This window comes from Aspergillus flavus, chromosome 2 (genome assembly GCF_009017415.1).
Source record: "Aspergillus flavus chromosome 2, complete sequence".
NCBI lineage: Eukaryota > Fungi > Ascomycota > Eurotiomycetes > Eurotiales > Aspergillaceae > Aspergillus > Aspergillus flavus.
Genome location: NC_092409.1, coordinates 2,692,943 through 2,710,585, shown reverse-complemented (window position 1 = coordinate 2,710,585; position 17,643 = coordinate 2,692,943). Strand labels below are relative to the sequence as shown.

General features: G+C 49.0%; 8 protein-coding genes across 8 annotated transcripts; 4 read left to right on the top strand and 4 right to left on the bottom strand.

Annotated features, from left to right (window-relative positions):
* Positions 1–12: 12 nt before the first annotated feature.
* Positions 13–3,719, bottom strand: F9C07_2277407 (Zn(II)2Cys6 transcription factor). The gene is made up of 4 exons (XM_041289626.2): positions 2,650–3,719; positions 2,061–2,601; positions 1,096–2,003; positions 13–1,016 (listed from the first exon to the last, which is right to left on the bottom strand). The coding sequence occupies exons 1-4, from the start codon at positions 2,858–2,860 to the stop codon at positions 268–270; spliced, it is 2,409 nt and encodes an 802-aa protein (XP_041142691.1). The 5' UTR covers positions 2,861–3,719; the 3' UTR covers positions 13–267.
* On the top strand, positions 3,720–4,692 carry F9C07_2277405 (maleylacetoacetate isomerase maia). The gene has a single exon (XM_041284695.2). It carries the CDS (start codon positions 3,918–3,920, stop codon positions 4,617–4,619), a length of 702 nt encoding a protein of 233 aa, XP_041142690.1. The 5' UTR covers positions 3,720–3,917; the 3' UTR covers positions 4,620–4,692.
* F9C07_2277404 (fumarylacetoacetate hydrolase FahA) lies at positions 4,693–6,392 on the bottom strand. Its single transcript, XM_041284692.2, has one exon. The coding sequence runs from the start codon at positions 6,088–6,090 to the stop codon at positions 4,795–4,797; it is 1,296 nt and encodes a 431-aa protein (XP_041142689.1). The 5' UTR covers positions 6,091–6,392; the 3' UTR covers positions 4,693–4,794.
* Positions 6,393–8,228, top strand: F9C07_2277403 (putative homogentisate 1,2-dioxygenase). The gene is made up of 4 exons (XM_041289633.2): positions 6,393–6,669; positions 6,720–7,229; positions 7,287–7,937; positions 7,989–8,228. Exons 1-4 carry the CDS (start codon positions 6,602–6,604, stop codon positions 8,107–8,109), a joined length of 1,350 nt encoding a protein of 449 aa, XP_041142688.1. The 5' UTR covers positions 6,393–6,601; the 3' UTR covers positions 8,110–8,228.
* Positions 8,229–9,362, bottom strand: F9C07_2277402 (uncharacterized protein). The gene has a single exon (XM_041284691.2). The coding sequence runs from the start codon at positions 9,273–9,275 to the stop codon at positions 8,520–8,522; it is 756 nt and encodes a 251-aa protein (XP_041142687.1). The 5' UTR covers positions 9,276–9,362; the 3' UTR covers positions 8,229–8,519.
* Positions 9,363–9,956: 594 nt separating this feature from the next.
* F9C07_2986 (putative 4-hydroxyphenylpyruvate dioxygenase) lies at positions 9,957–11,316 on the top strand (the record flags this gene model as incomplete). Its single annotated transcript, XM_041289632.1, has 4 exons — positions 9,957–10,600; positions 10,657–10,716; positions 10,770–11,127; positions 11,182–11,316. The coding sequence occupies 4 exons, from the start codon at positions 9,957–9,959 to the stop codon at positions 11,314–11,316; spliced, it is 1,197 nt and encodes a 398-aa protein (XP_041142686.1).
* A 92-nt stretch (positions 11,317–11,408) lies between these two features.
* Positions 11,409–14,319, bottom strand: F9C07_1234837 (CHY zinc finger domain protein). The gene is made up of 2 exons (XM_041289625.2): positions 12,408–14,319; positions 11,409–12,349 (listed from the first exon to the last, which is right to left on the bottom strand). The coding sequence occupies exons 1-2, from the start codon at positions 13,849–13,851 to the stop codon at positions 11,685–11,687; spliced, it is 2,109 nt and encodes a 702-aa protein (XP_041142685.2). The 5' UTR covers positions 13,852–14,319; the 3' UTR covers positions 11,409–11,684.
* Positions 14,320–15,812: 1,493 nt separating this feature from the next.
* On the top strand, positions 15,813–17,421 carry F9C07_2988 (14-alpha sterol demethylase Cyp51A; the record flags this gene model as incomplete). Its single annotated transcript, XM_041289631.2, has 2 exons — positions 15,813–16,025; positions 16,093–17,421. The coding sequence occupies 2 exons, from the start codon at positions 15,813–15,815 to the stop codon at positions 17,419–17,421; spliced, it is 1,542 nt and encodes a 513-aa protein (XP_041142684.2).
* Between the last annotated feature and the right edge of the window lie 222 nt (positions 17,422–17,643).

Sequence of the window (17,643 nt, the reverse complement as noted above, 5' to 3'; positions counted from 1 at the left end):
TGCGGTCACGTGCAGATAACATCCCCGATTTCCGCTCGTATCAAAACAAACTTTTCTCGCGGTGCATGAAAGAACTACGACTTTTCCCGTAGCCTCGACATGGTGTGGCAAAGCAATAAGAAAAGAAAACCTTGTTGTCTTTGTTTTCTATTGGGCCTTATGCTGGAACAGCCCATGGTTCAAATTTTTCTCCAAAACCTACGAAAGATGTTTACATTTATGTACATACGTTCCACGTCATGTGGCAAGCTTCATCTTGAGCGGATCTCAAGACGGCAAATTCCAAATAAAGTTCAAAGCTCCTCCCTCATATGCAGGGAATTGTCCTGCACTACTGATACCAAATGGTGCCATCGATGGATCGAATGGTAAAGAAAGCCAATCATCGGCCGCGATATCATTGAGGGACGGGATATACCCCATATCAGATATGTTCTGTGACATTGAAATATCCATCATAGGGGTATTGTTACCGTGATCTGTGCTCGATGAAACACCCATGGAAGGCCTCGAGGCTGTTCCCTGGTTACTCTTGACAGTCTTTGACGATGCCAGTAGGTTCCGTCGCAAACGCGCGACATGCATGTCTAACAGCGCAGCATAGCGAGTGCTCAAATGGATATCATCCAAGGCATTCGACCTTAACGCTTGTATACTTCGTTCAAGAACATCCAGTGACTCTCGCAACGTCGATTGGCGTGTCCCCAAACTAAGAGCCTTCATCAGAAAGATAGAGGAGCTCGTGATACGGAGGAATATCCGGACGGGACAGAATCGTAATACCCCATTCTCAGCCAGTTGGATTACCTTCTGTAGTATCTGGCAGCAACCATCAATGACTTCCTGAATGTATTCGTAGTCAATCGGGTCAATGTTCAGCGCGCGGACTTCTTCTGCGCGAGGATCGCTGTCCGCGAGCACCCGCTCCACCACTGCTTGCATTCCGACGGAGTGCGTATAGACTCGGACAAAATGATATTCAATGAAGAGAATATCAAAGTACTGTTTCTTGAATGCTATATATTACGTTAGTTCTATAGGTGCAAAAATTATTTCGGTGGGGATTAGACTCTAGGTTTAACCAGATTCACATACATCGTACTTGAAGATGTTCTTCCTTCCATTTGTCCAGTATCGGACGAAAATGATCCAGCAATTCAATATACCGTCCACTATGCAGTTGCTGTCTGGCAAACGAGACGGTCGGAAAGAACATATCAGTGACCGATTTTGCCAGTTTTGTCAGATCCATCCAGGAATCCATGAAAATCAGCCATTCATCGCCGGTTTGATTTAGCTCTTTAGTTGCCCGCCGCCCTAGAATAGCATGGTTCAGACTTTGCGGCATAAGCGATACGCAACCTATTCGCCATGCCAGTTGGTTGATGTACACGTATAACAGCCGCTGCACCCGCTGCCTGCGGAGTTTGATCTGTTCGCCAGATATAAATCCCTCGTAACCAGACGCATAACCCAACTTCTTCTCGTCAAGTTCGAAAATCCCCAGTTCGTGCGCAAGAGACAAAGCTGAACCCAGTAGCATCCAAGACATCTGGTCTGATCTTCGTGCTGGCTCGATCATGTCCTCCAACCATCGATTTGTAGAGGACGAATCCTCAAGCTCTTGCGGCTCCGGGGGAACTGACGTAAGATCAAAGTCCCAGCCATCGCTTTCTGGAGGGAAATGGAGGGATCGAGGGTGCCATTCTGACATTAACATGAGAGCCTCGATCGTCCCTATGTTTCGAACCTTGGACTGCGAAGATTTCTCCTGTCCGAACATAAGCCGCATGACCAGTTGCTGACAATGCTGCCAAAGCCGATGATGAATGAAAAAGTTTCTTGACCCACCACCTGCACCTGGCAACAGGTGATAACGAGAGGATATCATCAAGATAGTACAACATAAAACTGGATCATGCGAGACAAGCCAGCGATGATTATTGTGGTCTGCATAATAATCAGTTAATATCGGGGACAGGTCCGACATATTCTTGAAAAAACTGAACTGTCAGTCAGTTTGGCGCCTTAATAGTACTAGAATAACTGGTTATACGAACAGGTCAATAAATGTGACAGCCTCTCTCGCAGTGAACCATCCCATCCGGACAAAGCGGCATGCTCCCCAGACACTAAGGACTTCTTTAGACGCTTGGGAGACTTCTACGGGCTGCGCTGCTTTGGCCAGGACCTCGGGAGGGACAATGGATTGGTTTAATGAGCTTTCATAGTTATTGGAGCGACCAGTAGAGCTTCGCGCATTTCGTGACGGCGTACTCGACTCGCTTAAACCATTGCCATGCTCCTTGCTATGGGCGGCCGCAGCCTCAAAAAGGATGTTGAGAGCATCATTTCCACTAGACACCACAGTGCGCATCATAGAATTCGCTAAGGTAGAAGTGGATTGCCGCCGCCTTTGGCTACCCTCTGCTGGGGACGACTGAAGTGTACTATCGCCATTATCCTGGTTTTGCTCCGCATAGCTAAGTGGACTCGGACCGTGACTTAAAACGTGGTGTGACTCGTCCCTACTGATCCCGGGATTGCTGGATAGTCTAGGACGTGCCCTTGCAGGCAACGGTGTACCTTCTTCCGATTGCCCTTATGCGGTGTTAGACATGGTCTAACCTAGAGGACGGGTTAATTCACCTCGTTTCTTCTGTCTCTCCCATGCCTTCTTCTCACTGAACACACATTCCCTTTGCTCCCTCCTGCACTTTGCGCACGGTGGCCCTAATGCAAGACCATCCGGACCTGTCCCTAACTCACATTTCGCCTTTCGCTGCCGGCAGGCAAGACATGCCTTGTAGGTACGCTGGAATGTAGCATGTCCGTTGCGGGACTGTCTCCTGACCTCCATTCTCACAGGGAGCAAATCAACCAATCACATGATAGATATTGATTATGGTTATGAGACAACAATGGGCCGGACGCAGGAGCCAAAGGCAAATGGCTGAGTAAACCGGGTTTTTGGTTTTTCGAAGATATTGCGGATGTTGGAATGTGGTTGGCGAAATAGCCGCTGGTTGCCGAGGAAGAGGGTGAAAATACCCGCCCCTACTTTAGCTTCACCCCAACAGTGGCATCGTTCCCCTTTTAGATGTACAATGTCGCGCAGGAAGCATAAACTTCTGTGGGATTGACGCATCACATGTAATTTATTTGCATTAGGGTCAGGTACTTTCACACCAAGATGTAACTACTAATTACTCGTCAAGTGCAAGTAAAAAGATAATGCGGCCACATGGCTTTGAATATGTAGTTTTATTACTTAGGTAACTTTAATGTGTTAAAGCCTGAAAAATGCACATTTGGCTAGAAGAAAACTGAAATAGTGAAGAGAAATGAAGAAGAAAAGGTCATAGATTCTCATAATACTTCCCCTGGATTACATGTGCTAAACGTTGGTATATCCGCAGCTGACAGCCCATGATGTCATTGCATACTACCGCCGCAATCATATCAAAACAAATTATACTCAAGGATTCTCCAGATGGCCAGGCACTGCACTGCCTCACAGCAATATACACAGTAGAGATGCCGCTCTCCCGAAGTTCCTTGAACAAAGACGAACACTGACCTCGGAAAATAGCGGAAACTCTTGCGCTCAGAATCGGATATCACCTTAGCGGAACAGTTCCGCCTGCCTTGGACAAGACCATCGAGTATAATAACAACCGTGGTCAAGGATGAGACGCAGTAACGGAAGTCTAAACCCAGTATTAATTTGTTACGTTGATGTATATTCCTCAAATAGTATTAAATTGCTGTAGCGTAGAAACTCTACTATTTGGGTAGCCTATCTCTCCCACATCCAAGACACAACATACCCCTCTTAAGAAACCACTTATACAGCACCTACAAGCTACAATATAGCCCTAAGCCCAAAGTCACCTTAACAGACAACAACACTCAAAATGACCGACGAAACTCCCAAAATCACCCTATACACATATTTCCGATCCTCCTCCGCAGCCCGTCTCCGCATCGCTCTCAACCTCAAGTCAATCCCCTACACCTCCATCCCTGTAAACCTCCTGAAAGGCGAGCAGTCATCCCCCGCCAACCGCGCCCTCAACCCCTCCGGCACCGTTCCGACCCTTGTGGTCGAGCGCCCGGCATCCCAGGGCGCAACGGTGACCATTACACAATCCCTCGCCGCGCTCGAATATCTGGAAGAAATCACCCCGGCATCATCCCACGCTCTCCTCCCACCGGTCTCGGACCCGGAGTCCCGTGCGGTCGTTCGCACCCTCTGCGAGATCATTGGCTGCGATGTGCAGCCGGTTACGAACCTGAAGATTTTGAAGCGAGTTGGCCCGCTGGGATTCGATCGAGAGACGTGGTCAAAGGAGCTTATTGAGGATGGGTTCCGCGCTTATGAAACTATTGTTTCACGGACGGCGGGTGTATTCAGTGTTGCTGATACTGTGACTATGGCTGATGTGTGTTTGCTTCCTGCTGTGTGGGGGGCACAGCGCTCTGGCGTGAATTTGGCCGAGTATCCTACTATCCAGCGGATTGCGGAACGGTTGGAGAAGGAGGATGCGGTGAAGAAGGCGCATTGGAGAACTCAGGATGATACACCTGAGGAGTTTCGCTTGAAGGAATCTTCGTAGGTTGTATTGTCGTGTTTTGTGATATGGGGAACTTGATCGATTTCTACGGGTTAATAACGACAGAATGTATATGGATCTCATATGTTCTTGGATACTTATTCATAGCTATCTCGTGACAGACAATCTCACTTATTTTGGAGCGTTACAAACAGGAAAGAAACATAAAGGCTAGAACTTAGTATTCCAGCTTGATGGCCGGAAGAATGGTTCCCGTGCAGTCTCCGAACCCAACATAGTTTCCTTCTGTGCCGGCCTTCCCGCGCAGGACAATAGTGTCGCCATCCTCCAGGAACAGACGTTCAGATCCATCATCCAGTTTGAGCGGGTTCTTTCCATTGGTCTGCTCAAGGAGGCTGCCCTGGGTCTTGGGTTCTGTGCCAGAGATTGTTCCGCTTCCGAGAAGGTCACCAGGGTTCATGTTGCAGCCTGTGATGGTATGGTGGGCCAACATCTGGGGGAACGAGTATAGGAGGTTCTTTGCGTTGGAGTTGGAGATGATAGTTGGCTTTCCGCCCGCGTTGGTGATTTCGACTTCGAGAGGGATATCGTAAACGTTGGCTGCGCGCTTCTCACGCAAGTAGGGGAGCAGAGAGTCCCGGTCACCAGGTTCCAGACCCGTGGCGCGGAAGGGCTCCAATGCGTCCAACAAAACTACCCAGGGGGTGATCGTGGTGGCAAAGTTCTTTGCGTTGAATGGCCCAAGAGGAATGTATTCCCAGGCTTGAATGTCACGGGCCGACCAGTCGTTCATGAGCACCAATCCAAAGATATGATCTTCGGCTTCATTGATGTTAATGGGCTTTCCGAGATCGTTGGGCTTGCTGACGAATGCAGCCAGTTCCAGTTCGATGTCCAATTTCTTGCATGGGGAAAAGGTGGGGAGCTTAGGTGTAGCGGCTGGGTTGGCCAGGATCTGGCCATTGGGACGGTGGATAGGTGTGCCCGAAGGCACGACAGACGAGGCACGACTGTGGTATGCGACGGGCAGATGCTTATAGTTGGGTTGCAAGGCATTCTCTGGTCCACGGAACAGTACACCGACATTGTAAGCGTGGTTCAGGCCGGCGTAGAAATCAGTGTAGTCGCCGATTTGCATTGGCACATGGTTGGTCACCTCTGACAACGGCAAGAGGGCCTCCTTCTGCAACGAGGCATTATCCTTGAGGACCTGAGGAAATGGGGTGTCCGCGCGGAAGACATTCTGGATATACTCGCGGACTTGGCGGTGCACAGGGCGACCTAGAGCAGCGAATGCGTTCAAGGTGGGCTGGCTAAAAACGCTGAGATGTGGTTGGAAGTCAGGCAGTTGCGCGAAGCCCCCCGACGAGGCAAAAGTGCTCAGGTTCAGCGCATATTCACCGATAGCAATCGCAGCCACACGAGAGGTACTCTTAGTTGAAGAGATAATTCCAAAAGGAATATTCGCCAGCGAGAATGGCGAGTTCTTAGGGATCTGAAGCCACGATGCCATTGTTCCGGTTATAATGGAAGAGATGAGAAACCTCGAATGTTTAGAGAAGGTAGTCACAGCGACGTGCTCATGTGAAAAGCTCCGACGGCGAAGAAAGCGATGTTAAAAACAAGTTGCTTTGACTTAGTCTGCCCCTCATCTCTTGATTGCGACAGCTGGGTGTTTGGCAGATGAGGGACGATTTCCGATGGGTGGCCGCGGAACCAAACCGCAATACCGCTTATCCCCGGCTGTTTGCGCGCCAGCTCTGCTGCCCCCCAATTCCGCGGTCCCTCCCCGCAATTTCATACTTTGGCTATGATCTGTTGGTTGCATTGTCAATGTTGCGCAATAGTTTGAATTCCCGCGATCATGTCCGTGACTACCGGCAGGTCGCGACCGCCGTTAGTCTCATAAAACGAGGCACACACCGCATCTCGAGGGTTGCGATTTTTTACCAGGTCCAAACTCCTGTACTACTTCTCATTCGACGCAAGAAAAACATATACAGCAAACAACAGGCATCGACACCATGCCGGTCACCAAATTCTCACACCCAGACCCTTACTCCTATCAAACTGGATTTGATTCTTATCATGAGTATGTATCTTAGACTGCGGAATTTGCGATGGCGGAATTAACTCTCGCAGAACGGAAGCCATCGAAGGAGCCCTCCCCGTAGGCCAGAACTCTCCCCAGAAGGCTCCGTATGGTCTATATGCCGAAAAGCTGTCTGGAACAGCCTTCACTGCTCCTCGACATGAGAACAAACAAACTTGGGTTTACAGGATCATCCCCGCGGCAGCCCACGAAAACTTCAAGGTCGAAAACGGAGACTCCTATCACACTCATATGACCACCGAGACCACTAAGCTCCACCACATTCCCAATCAGCTGCGATGGAACCCGTTCGACCTGGATGAGACTGTGGACTGGGTGCATGGGTTGCATCTCATCGCAGGCTCCGGAGACCCCACCTTGAAACAAGGACTAGGAATTCTGATGTACGCGGCTGGAAAAGACATGGGAAAGGAGGCCTTCTATTCTGCGGATGGTGATTTCCTAATTGTCCCACAGCATGGTGTGCTAGACATTCAGACAGAATTGGGAAGACTTATCGTCCGCCCAAATGAGATTTGCGTCATCCCCCGTGGTGTCAGGTAAGCCCTTCTCCCACGCTATGTTTCCAGCAGTAACCTGACTACTGCAATTTCAAGATACCGTGTAACTCTACCAGCTGGCCCAGTAAGAGGGTACATCTGTGAGCTCTACCAAGGTCACTATCAACTCCCAGAACTTGGTCCCATTGGCTCGAACTGCCTCGCCAACGCGCGTGACTTCCAAGCCCCTGTGGCTTCTTTTGATGATGAGGAGGAACCATCCGAGTACCGCCTGTACAGCAAATTCAACAACACCCTTTTCTCCGCTCGTCAGGATCACACTCCATTCGACATTGTCGCCTGGCACGGCAACTACTACCCTTACAAGTATGACCTAGGTCGCTTTAACACCATCGGCTCTATTTCCTTTGATCACCCCGATCCTTCTATTTTCACTGTCCTCACTGGCCCCTCTGACCATGTCGGAACTGCCATCGCCGACTTTGTCATCTTCCCACCACGTTGGTTGGTGCAAGAGAACACTTTCCGTCCGCCATGGTACCACCGCAACACCATGTCCGAGTTCATGGGCCTTATCTCCGGTAATTATGATGCGAAAACCGGCGGCGGCTTCCAACCAGCCGGAGCGAGTTTGCATAACGTCATGAGCGCGCACGGTCCCGACACCGATGCTTTCGAGGGGGCCAGTAATGCTGAACTGAAGCCGCAGAAGGTCGGCGATGGAAGCATGGCATTCATGTTCGAAAGGTTCGTTCTCGCTGTGAGTTACTCGTATTGTTCATTTACTAATTTCAATAGTTCTCTCATGGTCGGAGTATCTGAGTGGGGTCTCAAGACGTGCCAGAAGGTACAGGAAGAGTATAACGAGCATAGCTGGCGGCCATTGAAGAGACACTTCAAGAACCCTAACAAGGCTTGAGGTTGCATTCGTGATGAGGAAACGATGTACTGCATATTGTGTAAACATTCATTGACAATTTAGCACTGATACCTGGTCTACTTAAATAAGACATACTTGATTTAATATTATATTCACATATTATGTTCACGTCATAAGAGTCTTACATCCACAAACCCATAACGGCCACTCTTCAAACTTAGATAAATCTACTTCCTCGATTCGGCCGATGCCGTGGCTTTGTGGCTACACCTATGGTGTAGCAATTGAATTACATGCTCTCGTTAAACCTTGATCGCTACAATTCGTCTATCCCAGTTGAATCTAGAATAACGGTAGTTCACATTTAATAATACAACAAAACAAATCCACATTGAACACACAACGCTAAAGCTACACACATACACATGCACAACACAAAAAGAAAACCATCACCCCTCAACCTCCTTCCTCAACGCTTCCTTAACAATAGCCCCACACATCTTCGCATAAGGATTCGTCTGCACAGCCAACTGCTGAGCAACTTTGTTCCCAAACCGTCCTCCAAAGAAAAAGTCCCGACTCGCCATCTCCTCCAACCGATCCGCATCCAACTGGCTCCATCTTCCCGTCCCCTCGAACGCTTCACCACTCTTCTTCACCTTCGCCAACCTCAGCAACAAATACCCCCGGTGCGTATGCGCATCAGCCAGTAAACGCGCCTGGACCTCTGAGACAGGATCCGCCGGTGACCGCGGCGTCGCAAGACCAATCGCTTCGCCCAGATCAGACAGGAGAGAGGATACGGTCTCTGCGTTTTGTGGAGTGAAGAGGTCTGTTTCTGTTTCTTCTGCTTGGCTGCCATTGTGGGTGGAGATGAGCATGCGGAGGGCTTGGGCTCTGTTCACGTAGGCGGGTGGGTAGGTTGGGTGTTCTGTTATCAGGGTGGAGAGCTGGTCAATGGCGGATTGGATGGTTTCGGGGGTCGGGTTGGGTGATGCCAGGGTGCGGACGATGGTTATTTCGCGGGCCTTGAGGGTTTCGTGGAGCGTGGGGTCGATGTTTAGGTGAGCTGGGAAGGGGGGTAGAGATGGGTTGATTGTGATGCCATTTGAAGGGGAGGATTCGGCGTCGAAGAGGGCTTGGAGGACGGCTGAGTCGTTGGTTGTTAGGTTTGGTTTTGTGGGAGAGATTGTTATTGAGTCCATTTTCTTTTTCTTTTTTTTTTTTTTTCTTTGGGGTTCTGTTGATTGGAGGTAATTGGTTTGTGTGATTTGATGAAGTATAGATGTAGATAGGATGGTTTGGTTTTGGTCGTGAGTAAGTGTAGCAGGAGGACTTGATACAAGGGATTGTATATCTCAGGTGTTGTACTGCGGATATTATGTAGGACCAGATTATGTATATCGATGAAGAATGAAAACGGTATAGTGCCATTAATTAAAGCGAATGAAGCCGTGATAAGCTTCATCGTCATTGTGGCGGATGTTTTACCCAGGGTCATCTGCACGCCGGCTATTTCGAGATACCCGCGTCCAGCCGACCCTTTCCATGCAACACCCGTCCACAGCCGACGCAAGCCCCAAGTTGCCATCACCTCGCTGACCGAATTGGGTGATGTATCATTGGGAAGAATGCAATCATCATTATTCATAGGCGATGTAGGTGTTGGTTCAATGAAATGGTGGGCTAGCAAGATACCCGGTGACCAATCCACGGCTGGGAGTCGAATTGTATTTAAGATGATTATCATTCGTCGTGGTTGATATAAAGACAGCATCAACGACTGGTTCATTTTACACTTCTCAACTCAGACTCAATCAGACTTGTATTACTATAGACACAAAAGCCTTAAGTCAAAGTATAACAAGAACAAGAAAACAACAGCCATGGCCCCTATCTCCACCAGCCCCCCTCCCACCGACCGAAACTCCCTCGCCAGCTACAGAGGCTACGACCATGTGCACTGGTACGTAGGCAACGCCAAACAAGCCGCTACCTACTACATCACACGCATGGGCTTTAAGCGCGTCGCCTACCGTGGTCTCGAAACAGGCAACCGAAGCATCTGCTCTCACGTCGTCCGCAACGGAGATATCACTTTCATCCTCACTTCGCCTCTGCGCTCTATCGACCAGATCGACCGTTTCTCCAGCGAGGAACAGGAGCAACTGAGAGAAATCCACCACCACCTGGAGCAGCACGGCGATGGCGTCAAAGATGTTGCGTTCGAAGTTGACTCTGTCGATGCCGTCTTCAACGCGGCAGTAAGCAACGGCGCAAAGGCCGTGTCAAACCCGCAGACGTTGAAGGATGAGAACGGCGAGGTCAGGGTGGCTACTATCCAGACCTATGGCCAGACCACACATACACTGCTTGAGAGGAGCAACTACCGCGGTGCTTTCCTCCCGGGCTACCGCCTCGAGACTGCAGAGGACCCTGTCTCTAAATTCTTGCCCGGTGTGCACCTCAACCGCATTGACCACTGTGTTGGAAACCAGGACTGGGATGAGATGGACAAGGTTTGCGAATAGTAAGTTGTCCTCCATTCTTACTCATTTTATTTATTCAAGAGCTAAACAATCGCAGCTACGAGAAAGCCCTCGGATTCCACCGTTTCTGGTCCGTCGACGACAAGCAAATCTGCACGTGAGTAGCTTTCCTTATTGGTTCTAGAAGGCGATTAATTAACAGTTGAGTAGTGAATTCTCCGCTCTGAAGAGTATCGTGATGGCCTCGCCAAACGAGATCGTCAAGATGCCCATCAACGAACCAGCCAAGGGCAAGAAGCAGTCTCAGATCGAAGAATATGTCGACTTCTACAACGGTGCCGGTGTGCAGCACATCGCTCTCCTGACCGACGACATCATCCGAGACATCACAAACCTCAAGGCTCGCGGTGTGGAATTCATCAAGGTCCCCAGCACTTACTACGACGATGTGAAGATCCGACTGAAGAAGGCCGGCCTGACCCTTCACGAAGACTTCGAGACGATCCAGAAGTTGGATATCCTCATTGACTTTGATGAGAATGGATATCTTCTGCAGTTGTTCACTAAGGTATGATGATCAGATCCGCTTTCTTCAGTAATGGTCGTATGCTAATTATTATAGCACTTGATGGACCGCCCGACTGTTTTCATCGAGATTATCCAGAGACACAACTTCGAGGGTTTCGGAGCTGGAAACTTCAAGTCGCTGTTCGAGGCGATTGAGCGTGAGCAGGAGCTTCGTGGAAATCTTGTTTAGGGCTGCGAGGTGATGATGTGAATGACTTATGCCTTTGTATTGTTGCTTCTGCTTGATACCTACCCTACATCTCTTCCAGCAAGTGTATTTCTGTCAAGTTGTTGCGCATGTTAGATTAGCGTCTCTAATGGCTATATCAAAAATTGTTTCTATGAATGTGATAGTCTCGTATGTACACGCTGCCTTCTAGTGATTTTAAAGGCATGTTTGCCTAAGGTTATGGTTACAGTGAATTATAAGTATACGAAGCATCTAATCGTATTTTCATTTTGCAACATTATGTTCGTTTCGTTATTTCTATGTATACAAAGCGCCCAGTGCACCAAGGTATTGGCATGCACATATGACGAACCAACTCGACACCCTTATCATTTTTTCTTCGAAGAAGAACCTCCCGGAGTTGAGCCTGGCCGACGCTTGTACTTCCGTGGGTCTTTCCGGCTCATCAATACTTTGTTGCGTGTGCCCTTTCCACCCTCCCAGAATCCACTTCCTGCTTTCCCTATGAGAACTGCACGACAGACGCCGCAGTTTTCAGGCCGGTATATTTGCTCTCTGGAACAAAAGCCACAAATCATACGGTTCGCGTGTTCGTTTGGGTGGTCTGTCTCCGCATCGTGACATTTATCACAAGGAAATACCTTGGCGCAGCAGCTAAATCGAAACCAGCGATAGCTTTTGCCATAGTGCGAGCAGCGACCACGACGGGGGAGTTCTTGACCAGCAACAATGCCGAGGGCTTCCTTTGGCTTCTTTCTTGGCAGTGCTTGGTTACGAGAAGTGAATGCGGCTGAGCCTACTCTGAGGAATTTGACTTCAGGAAGCTTAAATACCATCTTGCGATGGCATTGGCGACATGACGCCGATGCACTCTCACCACGGACTGCAACAACACCGGGTGCAGGGAAGGAGCTCGAACATTCAGCACATGTTGGAATGAAGCTGCTAGGAAGAAGATCGGCGATAGTACAGCCATCCAAGTCAAGATAGCCGGCGCGGTTTGAATTAGGATGTATCAACTGTCGACGGAAGCCTAGTTGAATGTGATTAGTTCAGTCCGCTATATTATGTACTGTTCGAATAAACCTTACCAAAACTCATAGTGTTGGCACATTTCTTGCACGACTCAACTTTGGGAGATAATGCATCAGCCTTGTCCTTGACCTGAGCGACGTTCTTTACGTCCATCTGCTCCTTGCATCGATCACATTTGACAGTGATTGAGAGGCCGACAAGCTCTAAAAGTTCAATTCCATATAATTCCAAGAAGGGGAAAGAAAGGGCAACACCACGTTCCACAGTGGTTTCCGGGAGCGCTGGCACTGGGGCCCCTCCATCTTCTTCATCTTCGCCTGTAAAGTCGTCTTCGGACTCGGTCATGTCCGTACCTTCGCTCTCGCTGCTGCGCTCGCCCACTGTCCATTCTGGAGGTCGTGGAACGACATGGACGTGAGGTCTGTCTTCTAGCGTCGGGCCTCTTGTCGTCGTCGATGTATTTTCAGGAGCTTTAGAGCCTGTAAAAGGCTCAGGTGATGCATCAAAAACGGGCTCCTGGGGAGTTTCAAGTGGTGTTTTAGCGAAGTTATGCATATTGGCCGTCAGGTAATTGATTTGCGACATCAGGTTCAATTTTGAATTTCCTTCAACCCACTGCGCAAATCCCACTTCAACAGGCCGCGCTTCTGCACGATCAACGCCTTGAAGCTCAACAGAGCTCTGTTCCAGTGGATACAGAAGGGGCACCAATAGCTTGACTGTTTTCACAGAACGGATCGAAATCGGTAGCCGGTCGGGTTTGGGAGGCTGGATAGGAATGACAAATGAAAGCCCATCTTTTGATTTCTGGAACAAAGGCAGTCTTCCAAGACGAGCTTCAATTTGCTTAGTCTCAACAGCTCTCCTCTTCTCAGCCTGCGATTTCTCCTCCGCGGTATATATCCGAGAGGGAGCCTCCGGCACAGGTAATGACTTGGGTTTCGTGTCTTGCGTACTCGCTGGGGTAGACACGGCCAAAGATTTCACCCCCTCCACAATCGCTTGGCTCTCTGGCTTCTGCTTGCTACCCACATTTGGTACGAACTTCAGCGTGGGGCCTCTTTCTGTAGTCGTGAGTAGACGCTCAAGGTGTCGGTCTAGCGCATTCATCCAAGTTAACAAAGTCGCACGGCCACCACTCCTCAGAGTGCTGTCGACAATGTCGTCAAATCCTCGTGCAATATTATCCTGGAAAGCGCTGCCCATTTCGGAATTGGTCACTTTCAAAGTGGGTCTCTCACGACCAGGATATGATAGAGGCACATGCAAAACGCATTGCAGCTTGTCCATTTCGAAGGGAAAGTCCGGGTCCGAAGGGGCCATCCCGAAAGTCAGCGTTGTTCCTACGTCATCCGTGCTCTCAGTTGGACGAAAACGTCGCCTCAGCTGGTTTATCTGGAATTCGCGGGGATTTGAGCTTTCGGCCTTCGAGATTGGCCTCTGGGCGGCGGTTGAACTTGTGCTGGTCATGTTGCCGGCTGCAAGTGAAGGGTCGTTCATTCAAAGCTAAGTGGCAGCCAGAATATACACAGGAAAAAGACGGCACAGTGAGCAGAAGCTACTACGGACCCGTACCAGGCGTCTGGATAAATAGTACTAGACTTCGAGTACTAGATAGTTTGCGAAAGGAAAGCTATATGAGCTTAGTCATTCAACCTTGCCGCTGGAAAGTGGGCCTCTGGAGCTAGTCCTGAAATGGAGAAGCGCCACCATGACTCTTCGTGACTTCGGATGATTCAGTGCAAATGACTCAAGGTCCAAGTGCATTGGGCTGCAGATACGAACTAGTCCCAGGTCAGGAACTCCTGTTCTCGATTAAGCCCCATCGAGTTTCCACGGCACTAGTAAGGTCATTTTCTGGATGTGGTACATCTCTTATCCCAAGGAATGATTGACTCCATCAAGCAGTGGCCAAATTTACTCTATTTTTATCCTGGTCGGCAAACTGACAGAATCCGTTACTGAATTGTCAGGTCTTAACCATTTTTTGCCTCCAGTCAGTATCTCCAAGTTAGGTTTCAAAGGGATATTCTAACCATCTCGCCTTTTGCCTACTGTAAAAACCTCTGAACATGGGCGTGCCACGATATCTTATAGAACTTCTACTATCATCAACCCACCCTCTGGATCACGCCACTTGCTCTCTACATTCTAGATGCCTCAAGTGTATCAAGCCACCCGTATACGAAGAATGGTGGTCAGATTTACTACCAACTCTGGAACAGAAGTATGTCGTTAGCTTCTAGGTGGAGAGTTCGTCCAATTCTATAGGGGTCTTCAGTCGCTATTTCGGGACGTATCTAACCATCGTTTCTTGTCTGCAAAAATTTCTTTGTTGAGTATCGATAAAGTAGTTCTAGAAGTAGGAACATGGGCTGGCAATCGTCCCATGGCGCGTGGAAAGATAGGCCGTGCAGGAAACGGGTAGCATCAATTGTTAGAATATGTGTGTACCATACTGTATCATACAGAAAAAATCATAAACTCTATACATCATAGAGGTCAGTAATTCTTGACCTGAATACCCAGCAGCTGCAATAGGTTTATGTTCTTGGTCATTGAGATGGCCAGAATCACTGAGTGTAAGATCTTCATGTGATGACATGAACGATTATCAAAGAAGCCCTTTAGCTACAACCAAAGATACTACTACCGGCGATCGGTGCTGGATGCTTTCCTGCGGCTGGATGGCCATCTATTCAGTCAAGTCAGTTTCGCAGAAATCATATACGGAAATAGTATCGAGGACATCCTTCAGAGTATAGTTCTACCAGCCTCCGTAGTTCAAGAACAGCCTGCACAGAGGAAAGACAAGATGCTCATTCCCAGCCACTATATCCACAGTAAACTTCATGAAGCGTCGCATCTCAGCACTTTATTTACGACACAATATCTATAGCACTCCTAGGTTTATGGCTTAATACATAGCCCCAGTCGACGCAGTACCTTGCAGACTTCGAGGCTTTGGGACCTGGATATTAGACTAGGACAAGAACAACCTAGTAAAGATAGCAACTCCCGAAAGAAATGAAAATTGTGTTGTCCAATCAACCAATTGCCGTGTACATAATATGTATACATTCACCGGCTGGGTTTCTTCGTCGTTAAAGCTGCAAGGGGTTGCTGATCAATTAGGGCATCTGGAGTGGTCCGACTCGGATGCCAACCCATCCGCCGATGCCAAGTACTCCAATATAGGGGCCCACTGTCACCTAGGTATATCGCATTGCATATCCGGGTGGTGTCAGCAGAATTGGAGTGGTTCCGATTGCTAAAGGGGCAGTGCTTCTGTTTAGTAATGGTCTGGCTATCCTTGACTCTTCATGATTGCTGGTTAGGGTTCCATCCAGATTAGGCATACACATTGTGAAAGGTAGATCCATGTGGCCTCTCTAATTTCCTTAAAGTAGTCGGTAATCTTCTGGGTCTTCGCACTTCCCTTCCTCTTCGTCCTTGTCTTCATGATCTTCTCACGCAGCATGGCATCCTTCACTCTCGTCAGCGCCTACGCGGCTGCTGGCCTGCTGGCAATCATCGTCCTAAATCTGTTGCGCCAGCTCCTCTTCCGTAATAAGACTGATCCACCCCTTGTTTTCCACTGGATCCCTTTCCTGGGTAGTACCGTTACCTATGGGATGGACCCCTATGCGTTTTTCTTTTCTTGCAGACAAAAGGTCAGTCGGCCGCCGTAATGTTCATTCCACAATGTTGTACGGAGCCCGCTACTAATCCAATTGGCAGTATGGCGACATCTTTACCTTCATATTGCTTGGTCGAAAGATCACAGTGTATCTGGGCATTCAAGGCAACGAATTCATTCTCAATGGCAAGCTGAAGGATGTCAATGCCGAGGAGATCTATAGCCCGCTCACCACGCCAGTCTTTGGCTCCGACATTGTGTATGATTGTCCAAATTCAAAGCTTATGGAGCAGAAGAAATTCATAAAGTTTGGCCTTACTCAGGCGGCACTGGAGTCGCATGTACCATTGATTGAAAAAGAAGTGCTTGACTACCTCAAGACATCCCCCAACTTCAAAGGGACATCTGGCAGGGTCGAAATCACGGATGCCATGGCTGAAATAACTATTTTTACTGCCGGTCGAGCATTGCAAGGCGAGGAGGTTCGCAAAAAGCTCACTGCAGAATTCGCAGACTTGTATCATGACCTTGATCGGGGGTTCACTCCGATCAACTTCATGCTTCCGTGGGCACCGCTGCCGCGTAACCGGAAGCGGGATGCAGCCCATGCGCGCATGAGGGAGATCTATATGGATATCATTAACGAGCGCCGCAAGAACCCAGACCGAGAGACCTCGGACATGATCTGGAACCTCATGCATTGTACCTACAAGAATGGACAGCCTCTGCCGGACAAGGAGATCGCCCATATGATGATCACTTTACTAATGGCAGGTCAGCACTCATCGTCATCTATCAGCTCTTGGATCATGTTACGACTAGCCTCTGAGCCTGCAGTCATGGAAGAACTCTATCAGGAGCAAATCACAAAGCTCAGCCCGGATGGAAGAACCCTTCCGCCACTGCAGTACCGCGATCTGGATCTTTTGCCCCTTCATCAAAATCTCATCAAGGAAACTCTGCGCTTACACCTTTCCATTCACTCTCTCATGCGCAAGGTCAAGAACCCGATGCCGGTTCCTGGCACACCTTACGTCGTCCCCGCAGACCACGTTCTACTAGCATCTCCTGGTGTGACCGCTCTCAGTGACGAGTACTTCCCCAACGCATCCCGCTGGGATCCCCATCGCTGGGAGAACCGGGTTGAAAAGGAGGATGAAGAGGACATTGTCGACTACGGCTATGGCACTGTGTCCAAAGGAACATCCAGTCCTTATTTGCCCTTTGGCGCTGGCCGCCATCGCTGCATTGGAGAGAAGTTTGCCTACGTTAACCTGGGAGTGATTGTGGCGACCATGGCGCGGCACATGAAGCTATTCAATGTAGACGGCAAGAAAGGGGTACCTGCCACAGACTACTCGTCCATGTTCTCCGGTCCCTCGAAACCAGCAATTATAGGTTGGGAGCGACGCTTCCCAGAAAAGTCATGAGCCCTAATTAAAGCCTTCCTTGGGAAGCCGATCTGTTCCATCAAAGCAGTCCCTATCGTCGGTTTTTTTACCGCCGTGTAACATGGTGAACTTTCTGAAGCTTATCTAGAGTCAACCATAGTTAGCGCCGTGCCCTGAAAAGGATATGTATAATGTTAGCATTAGATATTATTAATAATATGATGTCCACAGTATGATGACCAAACGCCCTAGTAGAACTGT

Coding starts and splice junctions, on each gene's coding strand:
- F9C07_2277407 (XM_041289626.2), bottom strand. CDS start 2,860: ATGGAGGTCAGGAGACAGTCCCGCAACGGACATGCTACATTCCAGCGT. Junction 2,004..2,060: donor GCTGTCACATTTATTGACCT/GTTCGTATAACC, acceptor CTGACAGTTCAG/TTTTTTCAAGAATATGTCGG. Junction 1,017..1,095: donor AGAACATCTTCAAGTACGAT/GTATGTGAATCT, acceptor CGTAATATATAG/CATTCAAGAAACAGTACTTT.
- F9C07_2277405 (XM_041284695.2), top strand. CDS start 3,918: ATGACCGACGAAACTCCCAAAATCACCCTATACACATATTTCCGATCC.
- F9C07_2277404 (XM_041284692.2), bottom strand. CDS start 6,090: ATGGCATCGTGGCTTCAGATCCCTAAGAACTCGCCATTCTCGCTGGCG.
- F9C07_2277403 (XM_041289633.2), top strand. CDS start 6,602: ATGCCGGTCACCAAATTCTCACACCCAGACCCTTACTCCTATCAAACT. Junction 7,230..7,286: donor GTCATCCCCCGTGGTGTCAG/GTAAGCCCTTCT, acceptor TGCAATTTCAAG/ATACCGTGTAACTCTACCAG. Junction 7,938..7,988: donor ATGGCATTCATGTTCGAAAG/GTTCGTTCTCGC, acceptor TAATTTCAATAG/TTCTCTCATGGTCGGAGTAT.
- F9C07_2277402 (XM_041284691.2), bottom strand. CDS start 9,275: ATGGACTCAATAACAATCTCTCCCACAAAACCAAACCTAACAACCAAC.
- F9C07_1234837 (XM_041289625.2), bottom strand. CDS start 13,851: ATGAACGACCCTTCACTTGCAGCCGGCAACATGACCAGCACAAGTTCA. Junction 12,350..12,407: donor TGCCAACACTATGAGTTTTG/GTAAGGTTTATT, acceptor ACATTCAACTAG/GCTTCCGTCGACAGTTGATA.